Source organism: Barbus barbus, assembly GCF_936440315.1.
Source record: "Barbus barbus genome assembly, chromosome: 14".
NCBI classification, from domain to species: domain Eukaryota; kingdom Metazoa; phylum Chordata; class Actinopteri; order Cypriniformes; family Cyprinidae; genus Barbus; species Barbus barbus.
The window spans coordinates 14,006,145-14,026,802 of record NC_136742.1 but is presented as its reverse complement, the minus strand read 5'-3'; the positions used below and the strand labels follow the sequence as shown (position 1 = coordinate 14,026,802).

Sequence of the window (20,658 nt, the reverse complement as noted above, 5' to 3'; positions counted from 1 at the left end):
TCAATTCCTGTCTTTGTCCTGAAATCTTTATTCACCACCATAATCTCATTATCATTTATTCTACTCCTTCCCTTCCTTTAACTTCTCTGTCACTTTCCCTTTCCCTCACCATTCTCATCATTTTCATCCATGTCTTTTATCCTTCTGGTCATGACTTCTTTTAAACCCTCCATTCTTTTCTTTTCACGTACCACTTTTCATACTTTACTTTCCTTTCATCCTGCCCTCTCTCCTTTCTCGTTGTGATCATCCGGTTCTGTCAGGAACCCCTGTGTGGCTCTACATGCAGGTGGCCCCCATCAGGAATGAGAACGATAAGGTGGTCCTGTTCCTCTGCACTTTTAAAGACATCACTGTCTTCAAGCAACCCATTGAAGATGAGACCACCAGAGGTAAGAACTCTAAGTCTTATTTTGAGTGTTGCATTTTTCAGCCTTGTGGTAAAAACACAGATACACACAAACTTGAATTGATAGTGCATTTATTAATGTGAATATGATGATAAAAAAAGATGTAAAGCATTTATCTAATGGTTGCATAGGAAATGCAATCTGGATGAACAGTGAGATTTTATTTTATTTTATTGGATTCATTTTTAAATGTCAACATAATTTTAAAATAAGTTTTAATCTATTTTTCTTTTATATTCTAATAAAATGTTCTTTACCTGGGAAGGTTCTGTACCTGGAAATTAATAGTTTGAGTTTTAGGAGTCCGAGTACGTTTCTTAAATTAAGTATATTTTTACAAATCTGCTAGCAGATTACTTAATTACTTACTAAAATAATGTATTTATTTGTTTGTTTCATTTTTTAAGGTATACGTCTAACAAAATTTTGTGAGGTTTACATTTAAAAGTAATTAACAACTTATTTAAAATAATGAAAGTAAATATATTAAGGTAAATTTATCTACAACAACATTTAAGGTAAATTTACTTATTTTAAGATTCAGACATTTTTACTGGGAAAAAGGGGAAAAAATGACTGGTTAATCTTACATTTTCCAGTAAAAATGTTCCTAAAACAAAATCAGTGTACCTGTACATATAATTTTGGTAGTTTTTGCCTTTATTTTGATTGGACAGTTAGCTGACTGAACCGCCACGAGGCTGCCGGCGCCGACATATTTTGACTTAAATGTGTCTGGGAAGTAAAATTTTGACTTTTGTTACGTTTCCAACCAGATATATTCATTAACAGAATTACTTTATACTTTAAAAAATTATAAATAATATTTAATAAGGTATACACCTAACAAAATTGAGTGAGGTTTACATTTGAAAGTCATAAATATCTTACACAATATTTCAAGAAAATCTATCTTATTTTAAGGATGTTTAACTTTAGATATTTTTACTGAAGAACCACACAAAAATACTGAATTAAGGTCAGTTGGATGTGTTTTAAGTGGGGATGTTTGTGTGTTGCGGCCTGCTTGGCACAATAGCACAAGGTAGTATAATGAGAGCGACAAGCTGTCACTTTATGTTGGAGACTGCTGCTTGTGGGCATCACTGCAGTCAGCCGTGGAGGTTACTTGTATAGGCTATATGTGTATTTATGATTGATGGGCATTGTCAGATCCTACTTTTCCCACCATTTACTCTCCCTTTCTGCTTCTGTCTCTCTCGATATCATATAAACCAGTGGCAATTTTCCTTGTCATCTTGTGCCACTGCTAAACTGAAGCACTTGTCCTTTGACAGTGATCCTAGCCCACACAGAAGCTCTTTAAAGACACACACACACACACACAATATATATATATTTGGAATTTCCCCTCAGAGACTTGATGGCAGCTGCTGTCACTTTGTGGCAGGGCACCTGTGCCCAACTGAGACTCTTGTCAGTGGGTGTGCACAGAGCGACAGGAAGTGAGTTCAGCGAGTATCACTCTCTAGCAGATAAACAGCCTATCAGATGGAAAGACCATCCAATGAACAAGCAGTTTTGAAATGAAGCAATTCTGCATTTAGTAGTGACAGCTCTGGTAGCAAATGCTAATAAAAATAAAGGTTTCAAAAGGTGGATTTTTACAACAATGCCATAGAAGAACCATTTTGGATTCCCCAAAGAGCTTTTCAGTTAATAGTTCAGTAACACTTTATTTTAAAGTGTCCTTGTTGCACATATTACATGTATTTACTATTATAATAACAATAAATTATGCATAATTACATGCAAGTAAACCTAAGCCATACAGTAAGTATGTTGTTAATTAATATTACTCAGTTCTTAAATGCATAAATACACTGTAACAAGGACCTTAAAATAAAGTATAACCAATAGTTATTGAAGGAACTGAAAGAGAAGTTTTTATAATCTAAAGAACTGTTCCCACTAAGAACATTTTGTGGAAAGGTACCACACTTAAAATTAAAAAAATAGTTTTTTTATTGGAATCAGTTCCATGTAGAACCGTCAACATGCATGGAACTTTTGAATTCACAAAATGTTCTTTATAGTGGAAAAAGCTTCTGTAGATTTTTTAAAATGGTTCCTTTAAGAAATGTTAACTGAAAGGTTGTTGGAAGAAGCAAAAAAAATGGTTCTTCTATGGCATCACTGTGAAAACACCCTTTTAGAACCTTCATTTTTAGAAGTGCATGGATGTGAAAGGTTCTTCAAGGAACCGTTGATGCCAATAAAGAACCTGAAATCTAGCTTTAGTGCTTGAATAGTAATCTCCCTGCTTTGGCAGTTATAGTCACATGGTATTTGGTATGAAAATGTCAATGAAAACACCACAGTTTCAGTAACCAATTACTGCCCATCTTCTCCCAGTTGAATAACCAAATCTCTACTGGCTGTACTTATCCATATAGCTTTTATTAAATATTTATGAACATAGAAAATAATGCATCACAGGTGACTGTGCTCACATTCCTTTGACATAGATCAAGTCAAGTCAAGTCTCCTTTATTGTCAATTCTTCCACATGTGCGGCACATACATACAGATAATTGAAATTGCGTTACTCTCAGACCCTTGGTGCATACAGTTAACATTTAAGACACTGACAGTAGACGTTCAAATACGGATAAATACAGTTTAAACATATGTACATACAACTATACAGATATACAAATGAGGACAAAAACATTGCGACTTACAAGACAAAAAACACGAAAACACCGTTCTGTCGGCAGAGAGAGAAGCCGCTGCGTCTGTGCGCACTGCCATGTTTCGTTTAAGATGAGCCTTAGTAATGCCACACACCGAACCACAAACTTTATTAAGTATCTATCAGGCATTCAAATTACCTACAGTGATTACTTTGTAAATGAAGGACTATTTGCCCTTATCAAAATGTTAATCTATGCCGCTTCTGACCCTTGATGCACTAATAAATATTAACAGCACAATCAGATTATTTATAGCCTGGCACGTCACTTGAGCTTGTTGTTAGGTAAATATGAGATCTGTTGTTCTAAAGGGGCATTTGTTAAACGTCACACGCCAGGTGTGTATTCAGTATTGCTTCATGAATAGCTCATGTGTGTTTACTGATGAGAGAGTGCAGAATCAGGTATGGAAAGCCTGCATTGAGAGCTTTGAACTGCGACATCAGCTGTATTGGCACTAAATTAGAAGATGTACTTAATAAGGTTCCTCCAGTAGTGGAAGTATATATTTAAATCATGATGTGATTGATGGCCTTACTGGAATGAGAGTGATGGGCTATAGAGCATCTGCTACTTGATTTAAGAGCTTGATTTAATTTTAGTTTCCTTTAGAGTTGAAGAGTCAGTATTACGTAAGCATATTAAAATTATTTGTGAAGGATCATGTGACACTGAAGACTGGAGAAATGGCTGCTGAAAATTCAGCCTTTTCATCTCATGAATAAATAGCTTTTTAAAATATATTAAATAAACAAATATTTTTAATTGTAACAATATTTCACAATATTACTGTTTTTGATTAAACTGTTCCTTTTAATTCGGTACAGAATAATAAGATGGTTCTAAATTTGACAAAAACCAAAAGTATTGTGTTTGGATCAAATTCTAAACTTAAACTTAAACCACAATTAAATTTGTCTGTAAAGAGTATGCCTATTGAACAGGTAGAGGGAATTAGATTTCTTGGAGTTATTCTAGACAGTAGGCTGAAGTGGTCAAAACAGATAGAAAATATGGTAATAGTTATGGGAAGAAGTCTATCAGTTATTAAGAGATGTGCAAAAATTTACCACAGTATTGCATCCCTCAAATTGTGCAAACAATGGTTCTTATTTAGACTATTGTCCAGTGGTATGGTCGAGTACATCAAGTAAAGACTTAGAAGTTAGTCCAGAATAGAGCTGCATGACTAATTCTGACCTGTAATAGAAGGGTTAATATGAGAATGCACAAAATTCTAGGTTGGCCACTGGTGAAGGATAGGGCAATTGTTTCTCTTTGTTTTATAAGAAACAATTCAGTATTGAGAGTTCCAAGTGTATTGTACAACTTTTGTATAGTAGTCCTAGTCATAATTTTAACAGGCATGCATCAAAAGGATATTTTTTGCTTCCTGTTTCAAAAACTAATGCAAAGCAATGGACTGTAATGTATAGAGGAATGAAAATATGGAATGAATTGCCATCGGACATTTACATGTTTTTAATAAGTAAAATTAGGTTGAAAAAATCTAGAAATATTTAATGGTACAGTACTCAGTAAATTGTTGATCTTGATGCTGTGAATGAATTTTGGGTTTGTATGTTTTATTGTATTGGTTTTTATTGTTATGGATTAATGTAATTTAGTTTTTTTACTTGTTGGACCCCAGGAAGAATAGCCACTACCTTGGTAGTGGCTAATGGGGATCCAAATAAACAAATAAATAAATAAATTCAGGCTTTGCCTTCTACTGTTGTTTTTTAAGGTAAAGCATTACATGCATTGTGCGTAGCTAGTGAAGCTTTTAGTGTCATTTGCATCACAGGCATTTTGTAATTAGCTGTATAATCGAGATCTTCCCTAGAGCTTCATTCCATGTGACTGTTGCCCCTGGGGAGAGCATAGAGCTAAAGAGTGTACAGTGTGTATGTGTGTATGTGTGGCCATGTACGTTTCCACATATGCTGTCTCAAAATCCCACTGGAATAGTGTTCCTGTCGGTAATGCCCTGCTCTGCACTGGTGGTCCAATGAAATATGCAAAGCATCTGCATAGAAATAATAAAGCACCGTTAGGCGTCAGTGCTCCCAATGCGCACAGGGTTACTTTGTGTTGACTGTACATTCGTCCCCAGCATTTAAAGTATCTGTGCATACATTTAAACCACCGGTGAGTGCATGTTCTTTCTCTGAGGACCTCTGGCCTATCAGCGTGATCTCATTGAGGGTAGCTTACCCAGAGGGGCACAAACTTCAAATCATAGCAAATAGGGAAGAAAAACGAGGAATGAATATGGGCTCCATGGCAACAGTGAAACCCTTTGAGATCCTTCCAGATCTTTCTGTAAGCATCTGATAGTTACCTGGGGAGGATTTTCAGCTCATCAGGCGTATACTTTGGGACCTCTGCACTGACACTAGCATAAATTGAGAGCTAGCCAGTAGAAGTTCAAAGGAATGTAGTTAGCAGCCCTCATAAAGGAAGAATCTGTGGTTATGTATAGTCATATACTGGATTCAGAGCTGTAGATAGAAAACAAATAACAGGAGTATAAGTTTAATAATTGAATTTTACTTTTTGGTCATGTAAATATCAGCACCTGCACCAAATTACACATTTTTAAAAAATATTTTGTCTAATGTTTCAGTAAACTATTTAAAAAAATTTGATTGTACTGACCATTTAGTCAGATTTTAAGATTTACCGGGTTAAAGAATGTCAATTATTTATTTTTTATTCTTCATAAAGAATGAAATCCCAATAGAAAGTGTGCAATTTCACAGTAGTCTGCTGCATTCTCTACGGTCATGCACTCAGATCCAACCCCGAAGAAAATTTTATTCAGAATTTGTTTGTTCATCTGTATCATTACCTGATTTGCTTAATTCCTTTAGTGCATTGGGCAGCAAAATGATGCAAATGGCATGCGCAAATAAACACTTCTATCAGCGGGTGTGATTCTTAGTGAAATCTCCCCTTAGTCTGTTTCCTTCACTGCTGCAGTCTGTTGCAGTCTTGCAGACCTAGTTTGCCACTCTTCAGCCAGATGTGGTGCATTTGGGCAAACATATGTTCCATTGTAGCATAGGTCTGATAGGGTTCAATGAGACTGCAATGGCCAATCCGAGATTTCTCTGAGGCTTTGCCTTATGGCTGCTTGACACGGCTACCCAGCATTGTTTTTCCCTGTAGAAGGACTATATCTGGAAGACGCCTTAGGGGTCCAGTGCAGCGTTGTGACTCTTTGCCTTAAGACAGCCAGATGGCCTGAACCATCCATTGTTTTTCTCCTTTTCCTCCTCCTATCTGTAACATAGTTCTTTTTTGCACTGTCAGATTTCCTATCTCTTTTTCAGCAGATTAACAGCAGCACCATGTCAGATAAAAACCTTATAGGAATATAATTTATGCGTAATTGACACTTCTGTCATAACTTTGTCTTAAGGAAGAAATAGCTTACTAAACCTTTCTGTGTAAATTTATAGACAATTTTATGACTTTGTCACTGACAACGTAACACTATAATATCTAAAATGCCTTAAACCATATGTTAACATGATTTAAAATGTTTGTACATAAATATGTAAATTTACAGTATATTCATTGGAATACAACTTTTGTTACCATGCCATAATATTGCTATAAACCCTAAATGGCCTTAAAAAAAGCAATTTAAACAATTTTACTTTTTGTGGTAGTAAACATTATACCATAAATGCTTTACTTGTACTGATTGAGCTTAACTTGTAATGAACCCAGAAAGTTCTTTTAACTTAAATGTAGCCAGTTTGACTTTCTGACATAAAACCGTCCCCCGCTGAATGGGCTTGAACAGACCAGCGTGCTATTTTCATACATCCTACCAATAAGTGCACATGGCTGATTTCCCCTCCTTATCCCCTCACTGAGTTCATTGTTCATGTGGCCGTGCAGAAAGACTTCCCCTCCATGTCCCTGTTGTAATGAGAGAGAGTGCCTCCAAGAGACCCAATGTACTCCAGTACTTTATTGTTGTGTTTGAACATTCATGAGATGTGACTTAAATGGGAGAGATGCAATGTTATTAATGTTTAACCTCTTTTCCCACCCTGCAAGCTTTTAAAAACAGTCCTTCCTGTGGGCAAAAAAGAGAATGGATGAGATTAACAGAAAAAAATTGCATTCGCATTGGCACGTGCACATTGTACAATCACTTTGAGAAGATTTTACTTTGTAGGACTCAACTGACCCAACTGACTTTAGGGTTATTGAGATCAAAAGACAATCTTCCCATCAGTCTTTATTAATGAGAAAGCAATGACTTCAAACGAGGCTCCCCGTTGGATGCAACATCTTCCTTCGTGTCTCCACCATGTCATAATGCTTTCATTTTAAAGTCATAAAGAAACTTTATGCCTTTGTGAAAAGCCCCCTGGGGTTCATAACAGTTTCTGTTTTTACAAAACAAGGAAAGAGTAGGCTGCGACATGTTGATGGCACAGACTTTAGAAATGGGACATGGGTATACAAAAAGATGTGAGTTTTTTTGGAAGGAAGGAATGGGGAAGAACAGTTTTCGCTGGTGTCAGCATTTGCAGGAGCCTCGGTGGAAATCCGCGTGGGCCATTGCTGTTTGGCTGAGGAGCGTGATGCCAGCAGCGCTACTATTTGTGTGGAAAAGTGTGTTTGTGAGTGAAGAAAAGTAGAGAGGAGGCAAAGAAGTGTTTCCTGTTGCTGATACACCATTTTGTTTCTCTATGTGGCAGGATGGACCAAGTTTGCCAGGCTGACTAGGGCTTTAACCAATAGCCGGAGTACACTTCAGCAGCTCACACCTATGAACAAGACTGAGGTCAGCCATAAGCATTCACGACTGGCAGAGGTGAGTGTCACACACACATTTGTTTTTCTATGGTCAGGAGTTTCCATTGACTTCTATTGTTTTTATGCTAATGATAGCTAATGGTGTTTTCTTTCTCTTTACCAAACTCTTGACCTTCATATACTGTAAGGCTTTTTGCATTTTTGCTAAAACTGTATTCAGCAATTTTTTTTTTTTTTTACCTCGCAAGGACCTTTGGCTGGTCAGGTTTTGTAGTTGATCTTCATTTACTGTCTTTTTGGAGTCATTTGGACCTCACAGTGTAGGCAAATCCTGACCCACACACACACATATGCACATACAAAAAGGTCAGCTGCCTTTGTCTTCAGTCCCACATGGCAGAAATAAAGTCTGACTTCATTTCAAGACAAATGACAGTTGACTCAGCTGTCCAATGACTGCTGACATAAGCTTAAACTTTTCACTGTAAACTTTCATGAGGTATATATTCCTTACAGTGCATAATTTTGACAGGGCAAAAGACTAGCTTAGACCAGCATGATTTTTCGTGGTGGTCTCGTCGCACTGCCAAAAAAAAAAAAAAAAAAAATTCATTATCAGTTTTGTGAAAACAATTACAACATTCTTAAAAACTTACTGTATTTTGTAAGATACAATGTTTTTAGAGAATACCAAGAACTATACAATTTTATATTAATAAAATTCTCACCAGTGTACGATAATGTTCTGTATTTAAGCAAATGCTGTATTTTTGTCGTCTACCACTTTAAATGCTTGAGCTCTTTAAAGTCAAGCAAAAAGGGTTGCAATTCTGATTGGATGTGAGTTTTTTTCATTCATAAGCTGGAAATATCATTCTGAAAGTGATTCCAGCAATATTGTTGTGTCATTAATTGTTATAGTTGTGGTTCAGACGTCACTGTTCTCATGGAATCATTTAAACTTTATTTATAGTTTATAGTATCATTATTGTCTTTGATGAGAACAGGCTTTTATGCTTAAATCAGCAAAAAGTATGCAAATAAATGTAACTTGTTTAAAGGATGTTTGCATATATTTACTGGATATATATTACTTACAGTTTGGTAGGCCAGCTTAGATATTCATCAGCAAAACTGGTCGTATTTAAAGCAAAACTGGTTGATGAAGGTAGCACTTAAGAAACCTTGTAGTGACATCAGAACATCAGATATTTTTGATGGATGTTTTTTTTTTTTTTTAAATGTCTCTCATTCTTTTAATAATTTTTTTGTTCTGTCTTTCCAAGGCTCTTCAGCTGGGCTCTGACATCCTCCCTCAATATAAGCAAGAGGCTCCTAAAACTCCACCTCACATTATATTGCACTACTGCACCTTTAAGACCACTTGGGACTGGGTCATCCTCATTCTCACCTTCTACACGGCCATCATGGTGCCCTACAATGTGTCCTTTAAGACCAAACAGAACAACCTGGTGTGGTTGGTACTGGACAGCGTGGTGGATGTCATCTTCCTTGTGGATATTGTGTTGAACTTTCATACAACTTTTGTGGGACCTGGAGGAGAGGTCATATCTGACCCAAAGCTCATACGAATGAACTACTTGAAGACCTGGTTTGTCATAGACCTGCTGTCTTGCCTGCCCTATGACATCATTAATGCCTTTGAAAACGTGGATGAGGTAAGCACAACATTGAAGAAAGACATTTATTCGAGCAATATCAAAGCTATGGTAGTTTTTATATATATATATACACTTATATATAAATGTCACTGTTTGAAAGTTTGGAGTCAGTACTTTTATTCAGCAAGATCACATTAAATTGATCAAAAGTGGACAGTAAGGACACTTATAATGTTACAAAAGATTTTAGTTTCAAATACATGCTGTTCTTTTGAACTTTCTATTCATCAAAAATTTGCAAACAAACACATCAAAAAGTTTACACAAAAAGATAAAGCAGCACACCTGTTTTCAACACTGATAATAGTAAAAATAATAGTAATAAATCTTTGTTGATCCGCAGATCAGCATATTAGAATGCATTTGAGAATATATTAAACGGAAAACTGTTATTTTAATTTTAATAATATTTCACAATATTACTCTACTGCATTTTTGATCAAATAAATACAGCCTTGGTGAGCATAAGAGACTTCTTTCAAAAACTTTCAAAAGATCTGACAGACCCCAAACTTTTGAATGGCCGATGGAAGAAAAAAACAGCAGCTCGAGCCTGATTCCTGGGTGAATGACTCTTTTTAGCCAGTACTTTTTAGGGAATCACAAATATTTATGAATCAGATAGAACAGTTTTTTTTTAATTAATCAGACTTATTTGATTCTCTCAGTGGTATTTTATGACAAAAATAAGGGAGTTCATGAAATGTCACCGCCATTTTTTGGTTTTGTTGTTCTACATTTATTCCTGAAACAATCCCAGCTTTCTTTTTTCCCAAACATTTCTTCCTCAAAATCAAAAGAATCATTAATGGAAGTGTTAAGGAATCAGAATCTTTAAGAGGAATCCAAATCGTTACCAGAATGGTTAAATTCCTTAAGATTTCCATCCCTAGCCATAGTTTATATCCTCTGATAAACACTGACTTGAATGATGTGATCATCCCGGTTTATCAGTATAGATTTGCCTTTATTTGTTGGACTCTGCAGTCATAATGATTTAACTAAATACTTTCATACCTTAAATGATGATTTAACTGCAGAAGACCTTGAAACAGTTTACTCTGTGCACTGTGTTTCATCCAAATTACTGCCAAACAAAAGTCTTTTTGTTTACAGTTTATTTGATCAGATATAACATATTAGATTGTTCCCCGATGACCAATTAAAGGCAAAAGCACAAATCAATAAACCTTCATCTTCTTAGATTTTATTACTTTTGGTGATATGTTTATGGACTATTCCAGTCAAATTTTCTGTACTCAGCTATTGCATTATAATTGATCCTCCTCCATATTACTAAAGTTGGTGATTATTCATCTGTGCATCTTGTTTACGGTAATTACTGTTTGCACAGGACCTCTCCAGCATACATTTCCATATCTTACCAAGAAGAAACAAATGCAGCTTATGTTCCTCTCTTTGACTTGCACAAGCGGTGTTGTATGCGTGTTTTTGTGCTCGTGAGGAATGATTTATTTTTCTTGATAGAAAGGAGTGGGATTGAGTGAGACCCCCTTCCCTCCAACATTTCTTGAGGCTGAAACTCTGTCGTGAAAACTATATCCATTATTGCCATCTCTTTCCATATCAGTGGCTGCTCACAGTACTGGGCATTAGCCTAAATGGTCTCAGCCCAGCCAGACAGTTCAATGATAAGTGGGCTGCGTGATTTCTGGAGTCTGTGTAGATGTGTGTTGAAGGAGAGACTAGGAGGGACTGAGATGGTTGTGTGATATCAGTTGTGCTCAAGTCTTTTCAATGTTTAGAGCTGCTGTGATATATTTTCGCCACAGGATGCAGTATTTGACAAATGATAAGTTTTCTGTCGCTCAAAGATTAATATAAGCATAAAAGAAGATATATTGAGAAGTAAACAAAATGGTTTGGTTACCAACATTCTTTAAAATATCTTCTTTTGTGTTCCGCAGAATAAAGTTGTGTAAAGTAGAATAAAGGTTTAGAAAGACACGAGTGAATGATTGAATGATTTTTCATTTCATTTTTATTTTGTGATGTGCTGTCCATTTAAGTATTCTTGAAGTAAATTTCAGTATGCTTGTGTTCCTCTTACACCTGTGTTTTGAATGAAACACTTTTTGTACTTCTGTGTACTTCGAGTTCTGGAGGATCAGTGGGAGATTTTACTTGCCATTTTTTTATCTGTCTGGAGGATCTAATAGAGAGCTGAGATGGAAGTCTGAAAAACTTTAAATGGGCACAGGCGTCCTAATGGTTGTAGGTTAACCCTCTGGGGCCTGAGGTGATTTTGGGGCCCTTGACGTTTTGACATGCCCTGATATTTGTGCTTATTTCAGCAACTTATAACATACTATTGACCAACATGTATTTTGTTTTGTATTCAACACAAACTGTGCTACAATAATATGTGCCCAAGATGGATGTACATGTTTGCATTTTTTTGAAAAAAAATATTATGTGTGGTTAGTAAATTTTGGGAAAAAAATGTAGCTGAAATAAGGCCATAAAACTCACACTACATAGTCCTGAATAAGACTTTTGAGTAATCAGTCTTCTAGGCTAGAATATTTACTTCAAAATTATGTGAAAATCATTCTGCTTAATCATTCACAGAAAACAATATATTTAAATTTTTAAAAACATGTTTTGTGATTGAAAGCCAATATGCGAGGGAGTGGTAATAGCCTTGAATATTAAGTGATTTTCACCTGAGAGACAAAGGGCCCTCCCCTAAAGGCTGCTAATGGCCCATCAGTGTGACTGTGACTGAAGCAGGTAAGAGATAATGTGAGGAGACTGAATTTTTTTTTTTTTTTTTTTATTATTTGTATTTTATTTACAACCCAGTATAATCAAAACATACATAATGAAGGTCAAAGACACATTATTGTGCACACTGATCTAACCACAGAGATGTGAACAGACTTTAACTCATTCCTGCAACAGATTATGTTCAACAAGTGAAACAAGTACCTGACATTTACTTATGTCCATGGATTCAAGAAGAAAAAAAACAAAAAAACAATCAGTAGTCAAGGATCTTGTTTTACCATAGTAAAACAAGATGTTCATCAGTGTAGTTGAACATCAAACTGTGTTCCTCTGAGAGCACTGTACCAACATCACCAACATCAGAAGAAAGTCATCAGGATCATCTGTGGTTCAGGTACCTGATTCTATAAAATACAAACAACCAAAAACATTTGTGAGCATTTTAACATCAGGAGCATCTATATATATAGGTTTTATAGACTCACGCACAATTAATTGTCCACCATATTCAAACATTGTAGTCTGGAATTACAGTTTAGGAAAAAACAACTATGATTTTGCAGTCTTATAGCCTAGTATGTATGATTTTATAGTAGCTGTTATGATTCTGCAGCTATAGACTCAAGCATGCTGTGAACTACAAAAGAAGGTCTTCTTCCAGAAACGAACAGTATAGCAGCGATGAACTCTTCACTCCTGACGCTTTGTTTATGTTGGGCGTATCCAGGCGCGCGCGGATCATGTGGTTATTTACATGTGAACACGAGGGGGCGGGATCTCTTTAAAAATAATGAGTTAGACTGGACAGACTGAACATCGTGTCGGTTTCATACGGATTACTTTATCACATAATGTTTGTTCGATATGACTTACTTAATTTGAAAGTAGACACTTCAGGCTTTCTATAGAGATAGCTCCCATGTTTCTGTGTTGAGTATTTGCTGAGTTGCACTTCATTTTAGTGACGCGTTACTATAAACAGATCGCGGAGATGGAGAAGACAGAGAGCGCACCCTGTTTATTTTCTTTTTTTCCCCAAAACCACAAAGTTTTGTTGTAATCATGAGTGTACACAAAAAAAATAGACACTTAACAGTTTCGATTGATGCATAACACTTATTTGTGTGACCAAATCAACAGAGTATTTTTAGTGTCTTTTGCACTGATCTTAAAAAAACCGAGCTGGTATCGCCGGCGATATAGCCGGCCCCAGAGGGTTTTTAAATTGGGCAACTGTGGACATTCAGAATAAAATATGATTCTGCTTTAAGCTTCTTCACATTATTAATCTCCATATGCATGGTATGATATATTTATCCAATAAAATAACTCTTTGGATTCCTACTGGTGCTGTAAGTTCATGGTTGCCCAGGCAACAGACATCCTTTCCCATTGTGGTGATGTTGTTGGAATGCATTAGTCTCTGCATCACTGGAACACAATGAAGTCCCAAATCTGCAGTCTGCCTGGATCTCAATAAAGTTTTCCTGTGGCATGTGGGACCGTGTGGCACTGCTGTATCACTGATGTGGTTGAAATCTGCATGTTTAGGCTGAGTTCAGCTAAGGTTATGTGTCAGATAGATGGTCTGTAAAAGGAGAGAAGTAATGTTTGTTTGTGCAGCTGCTTTATTTCTTTATACTTAGTGATAATTCTGTGATCAAACACAACCTATGCTGTATTTTTAGTTAGATAATATATACGTTTATATATTTTCATAGAGCAGTATAGCAACTCAAAAACCCAATACATCATAAAATGAACCTATACGCTGTAGAGAAACATTTAAGAACCTTTATTAAGATGATCTACATCTTTAAGGCAGTCGTAGATACTAATAAAGCTGTAGTACTAATAAAGAAGGAATCAGACAGAGTTAGAGAATTAAAAGTGGAGGAACAGAACATTTGAGTATTCAAACTCAAAAGCATACAGAGAATTTATGGAAGGAATAGAATAAATTGAGTAAAACATCTTCATTTTCCCCAAGCATTTATGCATGTGTTTTTCTGAATGTGTATACTGTACATGCCAATGTGCATGTTTATATTGTGCATATTGTATATATTTATCAGCAGAGAGTGTTTTTATGAAAGCTGATGGCCTCTTACACAGTTGCTGTTGAAATGTCACACTCAGCTGACCCTCAGTGAATTCTGTTTGTCTCCCAAACCTGACTCAAACCACATCCTCAGCTGGACACTTGTTGAGTTGGCAGGTGTAAATGCTAATGTGCAATGTGTTAGACCCCCACTGAGCACTGGAAACCAAGGGCATTTATCAAGATGACAGTGCAAATGAGCAACACTAAAAATAATAATAATAATCTTTATAAATTATAATATCTAATAACAATTTAATAATTTTATATTGTTTTATTACCCAATTATTAAATTGTTTTTCTTGTTTTAAGCAACAATGCTGTTTGTTGGACTTGTCTAAATCTGGAAAACAAATGATCAGTGATAAATAAATAAAAAAAAGACCAAGAAAATTATTTTGCAGTTTTTATATATCTTTGAAAGTTAAACAAACTGAAACATTGTGATGTCACACAAAAAAAGGCTGCTCATAATAATGCTACAAAGTGTGTTATAAATATTTGAAGGCACAAGCAGTTGGCAAGAATACGACTGTCTGTCATGGGGATTGATGCGCAGCTGTCAGATGTTTTTCTATGAACTGGAGATGTTTTTGTGTCCCCTGTGGGCCACATGCCCATGTTTATTGGATATTCTGGTCTCTTTACTTGTGTTGTGTAATACCTGCTCTTTTTGGCATGTATTAATGGGTTATATAAAGAAAAAATTCTGTCTTCATTTAGTGCCTCTCATATCGTTCCAAACTTTTTTCCAAAATGAAGTTATTAAGAAGCTCTTTACCATACAGTTTCCCAATTATACTGTACAGTGACCATGGCAGCTCTTATTGCTTATATGCATATTCAATATATACATATTTAATAATTGTATGGAATTTTGGTAACTGGTGCCCTGTACCGCCTGTACAAGGAGGTTGTGGCCTGCATTACAAAAAATACTTTTCTTAAGTAATATGTTTGTCTTAATTCCTTTTAAAATAAATAACGTTAATTGAAAAATAAATTTATTTGAGAAGCACAATTGCCGGCAAATTGTTTTTTAAGCATAAACCTCAATAAATTAAGTGAGATTTATGCTTAAACATAAAAGAATGGGGTAAAAAAATATTCAATTTATTTATTACTGTCTATAGTGTGGTTAAAAGATAGATGCATGAATGAATGAAATATACATTTACTGAAAAGCAAAATTGTATAATATTACGTATGAAGAATTAATACTTTTTTTCCAGAAAAAAAAGAAAAAAAAAAGTTTAAATCAAAATTTAAACCTAAATTCATAAAATATAAAAATGGAGTTTTAAAAAACTCTAAAATCTTTTTCAAGATATGTTATCTGTAAGACATATTGTGTGGTTGTGTTTGTTCGTCACTAAAAGCTATTGTAAATTATCTTTTTTAATTCTTTTTGGAAGCTTGACAGCCACTTTATATTTGCACACTGTATCGTTTTTGTTGTTTGGAAAAGAGCAATATGAATAAGCTGATGTATATAGCTTTTGTGTTTCACAGAATAAAGAAAGTCATATCAGTTTGAAACAACATGAAGGTGAATGAATGATGACAGAAATCTCAAGTGAGCTATTCCTTTAATCATTTCACACAAAGGTTTTTCTGGAAGTGCGTATTAGGACATGTCAGTTGTTGTTATAGGACACTTGTTATATAACGCTTTTGTTTTTTTTTAGCATCTTGATATGACGTTCTTCCCGCATACATCTGCTGTTCCGTTCATACTACTTAGTTTGACGCATTCGTTGTGCTGCTGTTCAGATCTAATATCTGTAAATGGGTCTCTTGAATCCTAAAGTCCATCTCATCTCTGTGCTTATTTTTATTTTATGCATGCGCAAGCGTAGTTTGCCATGAAGTGAAACGTCTGCCTCTGTCTTTCTGACTTAGGATCCCATTGCAGACTCTTCTGCAGTGGGCCACATGCCAGCTGCGGCCCATTCTCAACGCAACGGCACACGTGCGGAGGACTCAGTGTTGCCTGTAAGTTCGCTCTTCTTTCTTGGGTTGTTTATGGCTCTTCTGTCCCATTTTCTCTTTTGTACAGTAGTTCAGTAACCTCTCTCCTATTCAATGTTGAGCAGAGATGCACTGATGGCTCTCTAATTTATGCTAATGTTACTCTGAATGCTGCACCCCTTAGTGTGTTTGTTTAACTAAAGTGATTTTAGATGCGAGTCAATTCAAATTAGACAGCACAAGCTTCATTCCCCATGCCCTGACACACACAACCACACGCAGCATGTTTCACCAATAGGCATTAATGTTTCTCTCTTCCATTATCCCATGAAACAACTGTGGGGTCGTCACATCTACAGTAACCGAACATTTATGAGCACTCATAACATCTAATGTTCACACCCGATAGCTACTCATTTGTTTGGCCTCAAAGACAAAGACAAAACACTTTATGGTTTACTAAATGCTATGTAAGCACAGTTGCAAATTAGATATAGGCCCTCAAAATGATAAATTACTTGGAAAAGTATCCATTAAGAGCTGCTCCGCCTGGGGAATTGACTGTGTTGGCAAAATTAGGATTGTTTTTTTTTTTGCTAGCGTAGTAAATGCCTTAGGATTTCATGCAATATTGCAGAATGAACACATCTATTTTTACCTTTCTTCCTCCGTGTCAGTGTCTAGGGGAAATTGCTCCTTTCAGGAACATAAAGCATGTTTGAGAAATTAGCCTTTTGATTATGTGACGGCTTGAACAAAAAAAAGCAGAAACCCTCGGTGGAGGAAATGCTAATTTGCTGTGAGGTACACATCACGGCCACTATTTATAAACAGTTCTGGGCTGACAGTCCAAAGCTGTTGAGGATGCAACAATTAGGTATACTTACTTCTCACCCCCTCATTTTTGACAGCTTAAAAAGTGAATTTAGGTTGAATCACAGAAATTGCATTAAAGAGTTATTTTGTTGTCTTAAATTCAATAAGAAATGGCTGATTTTACTGATGGTAAAATTGTAATGTTCTTCATTTACAAAGTTCTGTACATGCTCATGTCCTTAGTGTGTTTATATTTTTTAGTTTAGATATTTCATTAATAGCTACACTTTTCCTCTATTTTTACTTTTAAAACATTTTGTACAAGAGAAAAACCTATTAGCTATTATTGTATTGTTTACCATTTTAATATTGGTGTGTTCCCAAATTTTGAGCAACACTGAACACAGTTATTCATTTTCAATGGGAGCGACAGCAGCCACTGGTGATGCTAAATAAATGAGCAGCAATATGCTGCAGCTACAGCCAGTGGTAGTGCACACAGTTGGGTCATGTGATCTGATTCCTGATTCTGTTGGATATTGCATTTGTGTAGAAGTGCCGCCAACTCCAGAAATTAAACCTCTGTAACTGTGAACTTAAGTTAACCTTTAGATTGTAGTTTAACACCATATTAAGTCCATTATACAGATCTTCTTCTTGCTTGCAGAAAATGTCTGCATATTCTATGTAGGCCTACCAATGAGTTAATGCTGTATTTGTGTACGCTAAGAAAATCAGAGTGGGCTTTTTTTTCTTTAAAGCCCTATAATCTGCATTGGCCCGAAGTTGACAAGCAATGTTTAAGCTTTTGTTCAAAGGGATAGAGTGCAAGCGTGGGCGTAGCTGAGTGAAAGCATCCTCTTTATTTTGCTTTCAGAGCCAAAAAGACTATATTTATTCCACCCTTTAATGATACAGACTCAACAACATGCATCCAAACTATTAGCTGTTATTTGTCATAAGCTCAAAAGAATTTGCCTGATCAATAAAACAACTTTGTTCGCTCGTGAAATTCTCTTTCTACGATTCTCTTTGGATGTGGTGGATGGAGTGGTAGGATCAGTTGAGGAATCCCAGCTATCCATCCTCTCCTCCTCCTCTGACATGAAATTAGTCAGATCAAAGTAGCTATAGGCTGAAAGAGCAGGTCTCTGGAGCTATATGACACCCATCAACCTGGAATTATTAATGTTCAAGTGAACATGGAAGATCTCACCTTGAAATCCACATCTGGCTTTTTTTCAAAGTCATGTTAACGAAACCTTTCAAGTGCAATTTGTCAATATAAGATGATACATGCCAACATAAATATGTCTTTATGTTTCTAAGCCTTTTCTTACCCAATTGTTTTCTTTCCAGCTCTTTTACATTGCACACAGAGAAGCATGTCACCAACCAAAATATGCTGCATTAAAGTAAAATGTAAAAAGGTTTTTTTTTTTTTTGTCTGGATTTCTTTAAAAATGCAGAAATGTATTTTGATACATACAATGACTTAAACATAACCTTTATATAAATAATATTAATAATTTCAAAATTAAAATAAATGATAATTTTTTGAACAAAGTAATACAACTGATTTTAGTGTCATTAAAAACTCAAAGGATTCAATTCTCCAAAATAAATTCTTATTGACTAGTTTGCCATAAATTTTCTTATTTTAAAAAAAGAGCAACGGTTTTGTTAAAATATTGTCAAAATATTGTTTTGCTAAAATATAAAAAATGATAACGATAAGATAAAATTATAAATATTGTTCTATTTATTTTAGATTTGGGACGTTTGGTTTTGGTTAGATTTGGACACAGAGTTGCAATCATTTGTTGTAAGGATTTTTTCCAACTGCTAAACGATAAAAAAAAAACATGAAATGAAATCACCCCATAGTAGATCTATACAGGTGGAGCTGGGGAAGGTGGAGGGTTTCTGAAGCGAGCTTCAACTGCTACAGCAAGCACTAGCTGAGTATTTGAATGTTGAGCAACAAGCTCACTGGCTGCTGATCTGTTGTGCCTTGTGAATTGTTATTGATTTTTTCCCCCAATATGTTTATAACATGATTTGTGATGGAGGTCAGCTAGTGTTAACATGCTGTTACCATCTCTGATGACACATTCTCTTTTTCTTCACCAGGGTCTCAGCAGCCTGTTCAGCTCATTGAAAGTGGTGCGTTTACTCCGTCTGGGTCGAGTGGCACGCAAACTGGACCACTATCTGGAATACGGTGCTGCTGTGTTAGTTTTACTGGTTTGTGTCTTTGGCCTGGTGGCACATTGGTTGGCCTGCATCTGGTACAGCATTGGTGATTACGAGATCTTCGATGAGGCCAGCAACAACATCAAGAGGGAAAGTTGGCTTTATCAGTTAGCTATCAGCATTGGCACACCATATCGCTACAATGCCAGTGGCTCTGGCCAGTGGGAAGGTGGTCCCAGTAAGCACACACTCTACATATCATCTCTCTATTTCACCATGACAAGTCTCACCACCATTGGCTTTGGGAACATTGCACCTACTACAGATGGGGAGAAGATCTTCTCTGTGGCCATGATGATGGTGGGCTGTAAGTATCACTAAGTTGTTTCTTTGCTTCATGGATGCTTTACTAATCAGAATGAGCTTCATGTGGTTGGTTAATGTTTGGAGATTAGAGGAAGCACAATATATCGTTGCCATGACTGTTATTGATTGATATTAGAGTTTATTTTGGTAACGCTCAATTATGTACATTTAAAGGAATATTTCACCCAAAATTGAAAATATGTTAAAAATATACTCACACTAAGGTTCAAGTTCAAGTTCCGTTTATTTCTAAAGCACATTTACTAACGGCTGCCGGCCGACCAAAGTGCTGTGCAATAATTACAATATAGATACACAAAAAAGAAACACAATCAATAATCACAATAATCAAGACAATAAAAACAGGATAAATTACATGCTAAAAGCCGAGACAAACAATTGAGTTTTGAGAGCAGATTTAAACTCAGATAAAGTGGAAGCCATTTTAATTTGGGTCGGGAGATTATTCCACAGAGTGGGGCCAGCCACTTCAAAGGCTCTATTTCCCCTTTTTTCAAGCGGGTTCTAGGAATCTGAAGGAGGAATTTGTTTCCCGATCTAGTCCTCACTTAGGAGTGTACGGGTGGAGTAAGTCCATCAGATAAGATGGTGCAAGATTATTTAAAGATTCTTATTATAGACAAGTAATAAGATTTTATATTCAATTCTATACTGAACAGGTAGCCAATGTAGAGATCTCAGAAAGGGTGTAACATGATCAGATTTTTTACATCCCTTCAGGAATCTAGCTGCTGCATTTTGAACGACTTGTAAACGGGAAATTTGAGTCTTTGAAACACCATAATATAGAGAGTTGCAGTAATCCAGCCGAGATTTAATAAAGGGGTGGATAGCAACTTCTA

At 35.8% G+C, this 20,658-nt stretch overlaps 1 protein-coding gene across 1 annotated transcript in view; it reads left to right on the top strand.

Moving 5' to 3' along the window:
- Positions 1 to 20,658, top strand: part of LOC306880012 (voltage-gated delayed rectifier potassium channel KCNH5-like) — a gene marked incomplete at both ends in the record, with an annotated part of 100,338 nt that overhangs the window by 19,840 nt on the left and 59,840 nt on the right. The window contains 5 exons of the mRNA XM_079433276.1: positions 264 to 392; positions 7,855 to 7,970; positions 9,199 to 9,591; positions 16,349 to 16,441; positions 19,367 to 19,796. Of these exons, the coding sequence (XP_079289402.1) occupies positions 264 to 392; positions 7,855 to 7,970; positions 9,199 to 9,591; positions 16,349 to 16,441; positions 19,367 to 19,796 (1,161 nt within the window). The remainder of the gene's footprint in view (positions 1 to 263; positions 393 to 7,854; positions 7,971 to 9,198; positions 9,592 to 16,348; positions 16,442 to 19,366; positions 19,797 to 20,658) is intronic.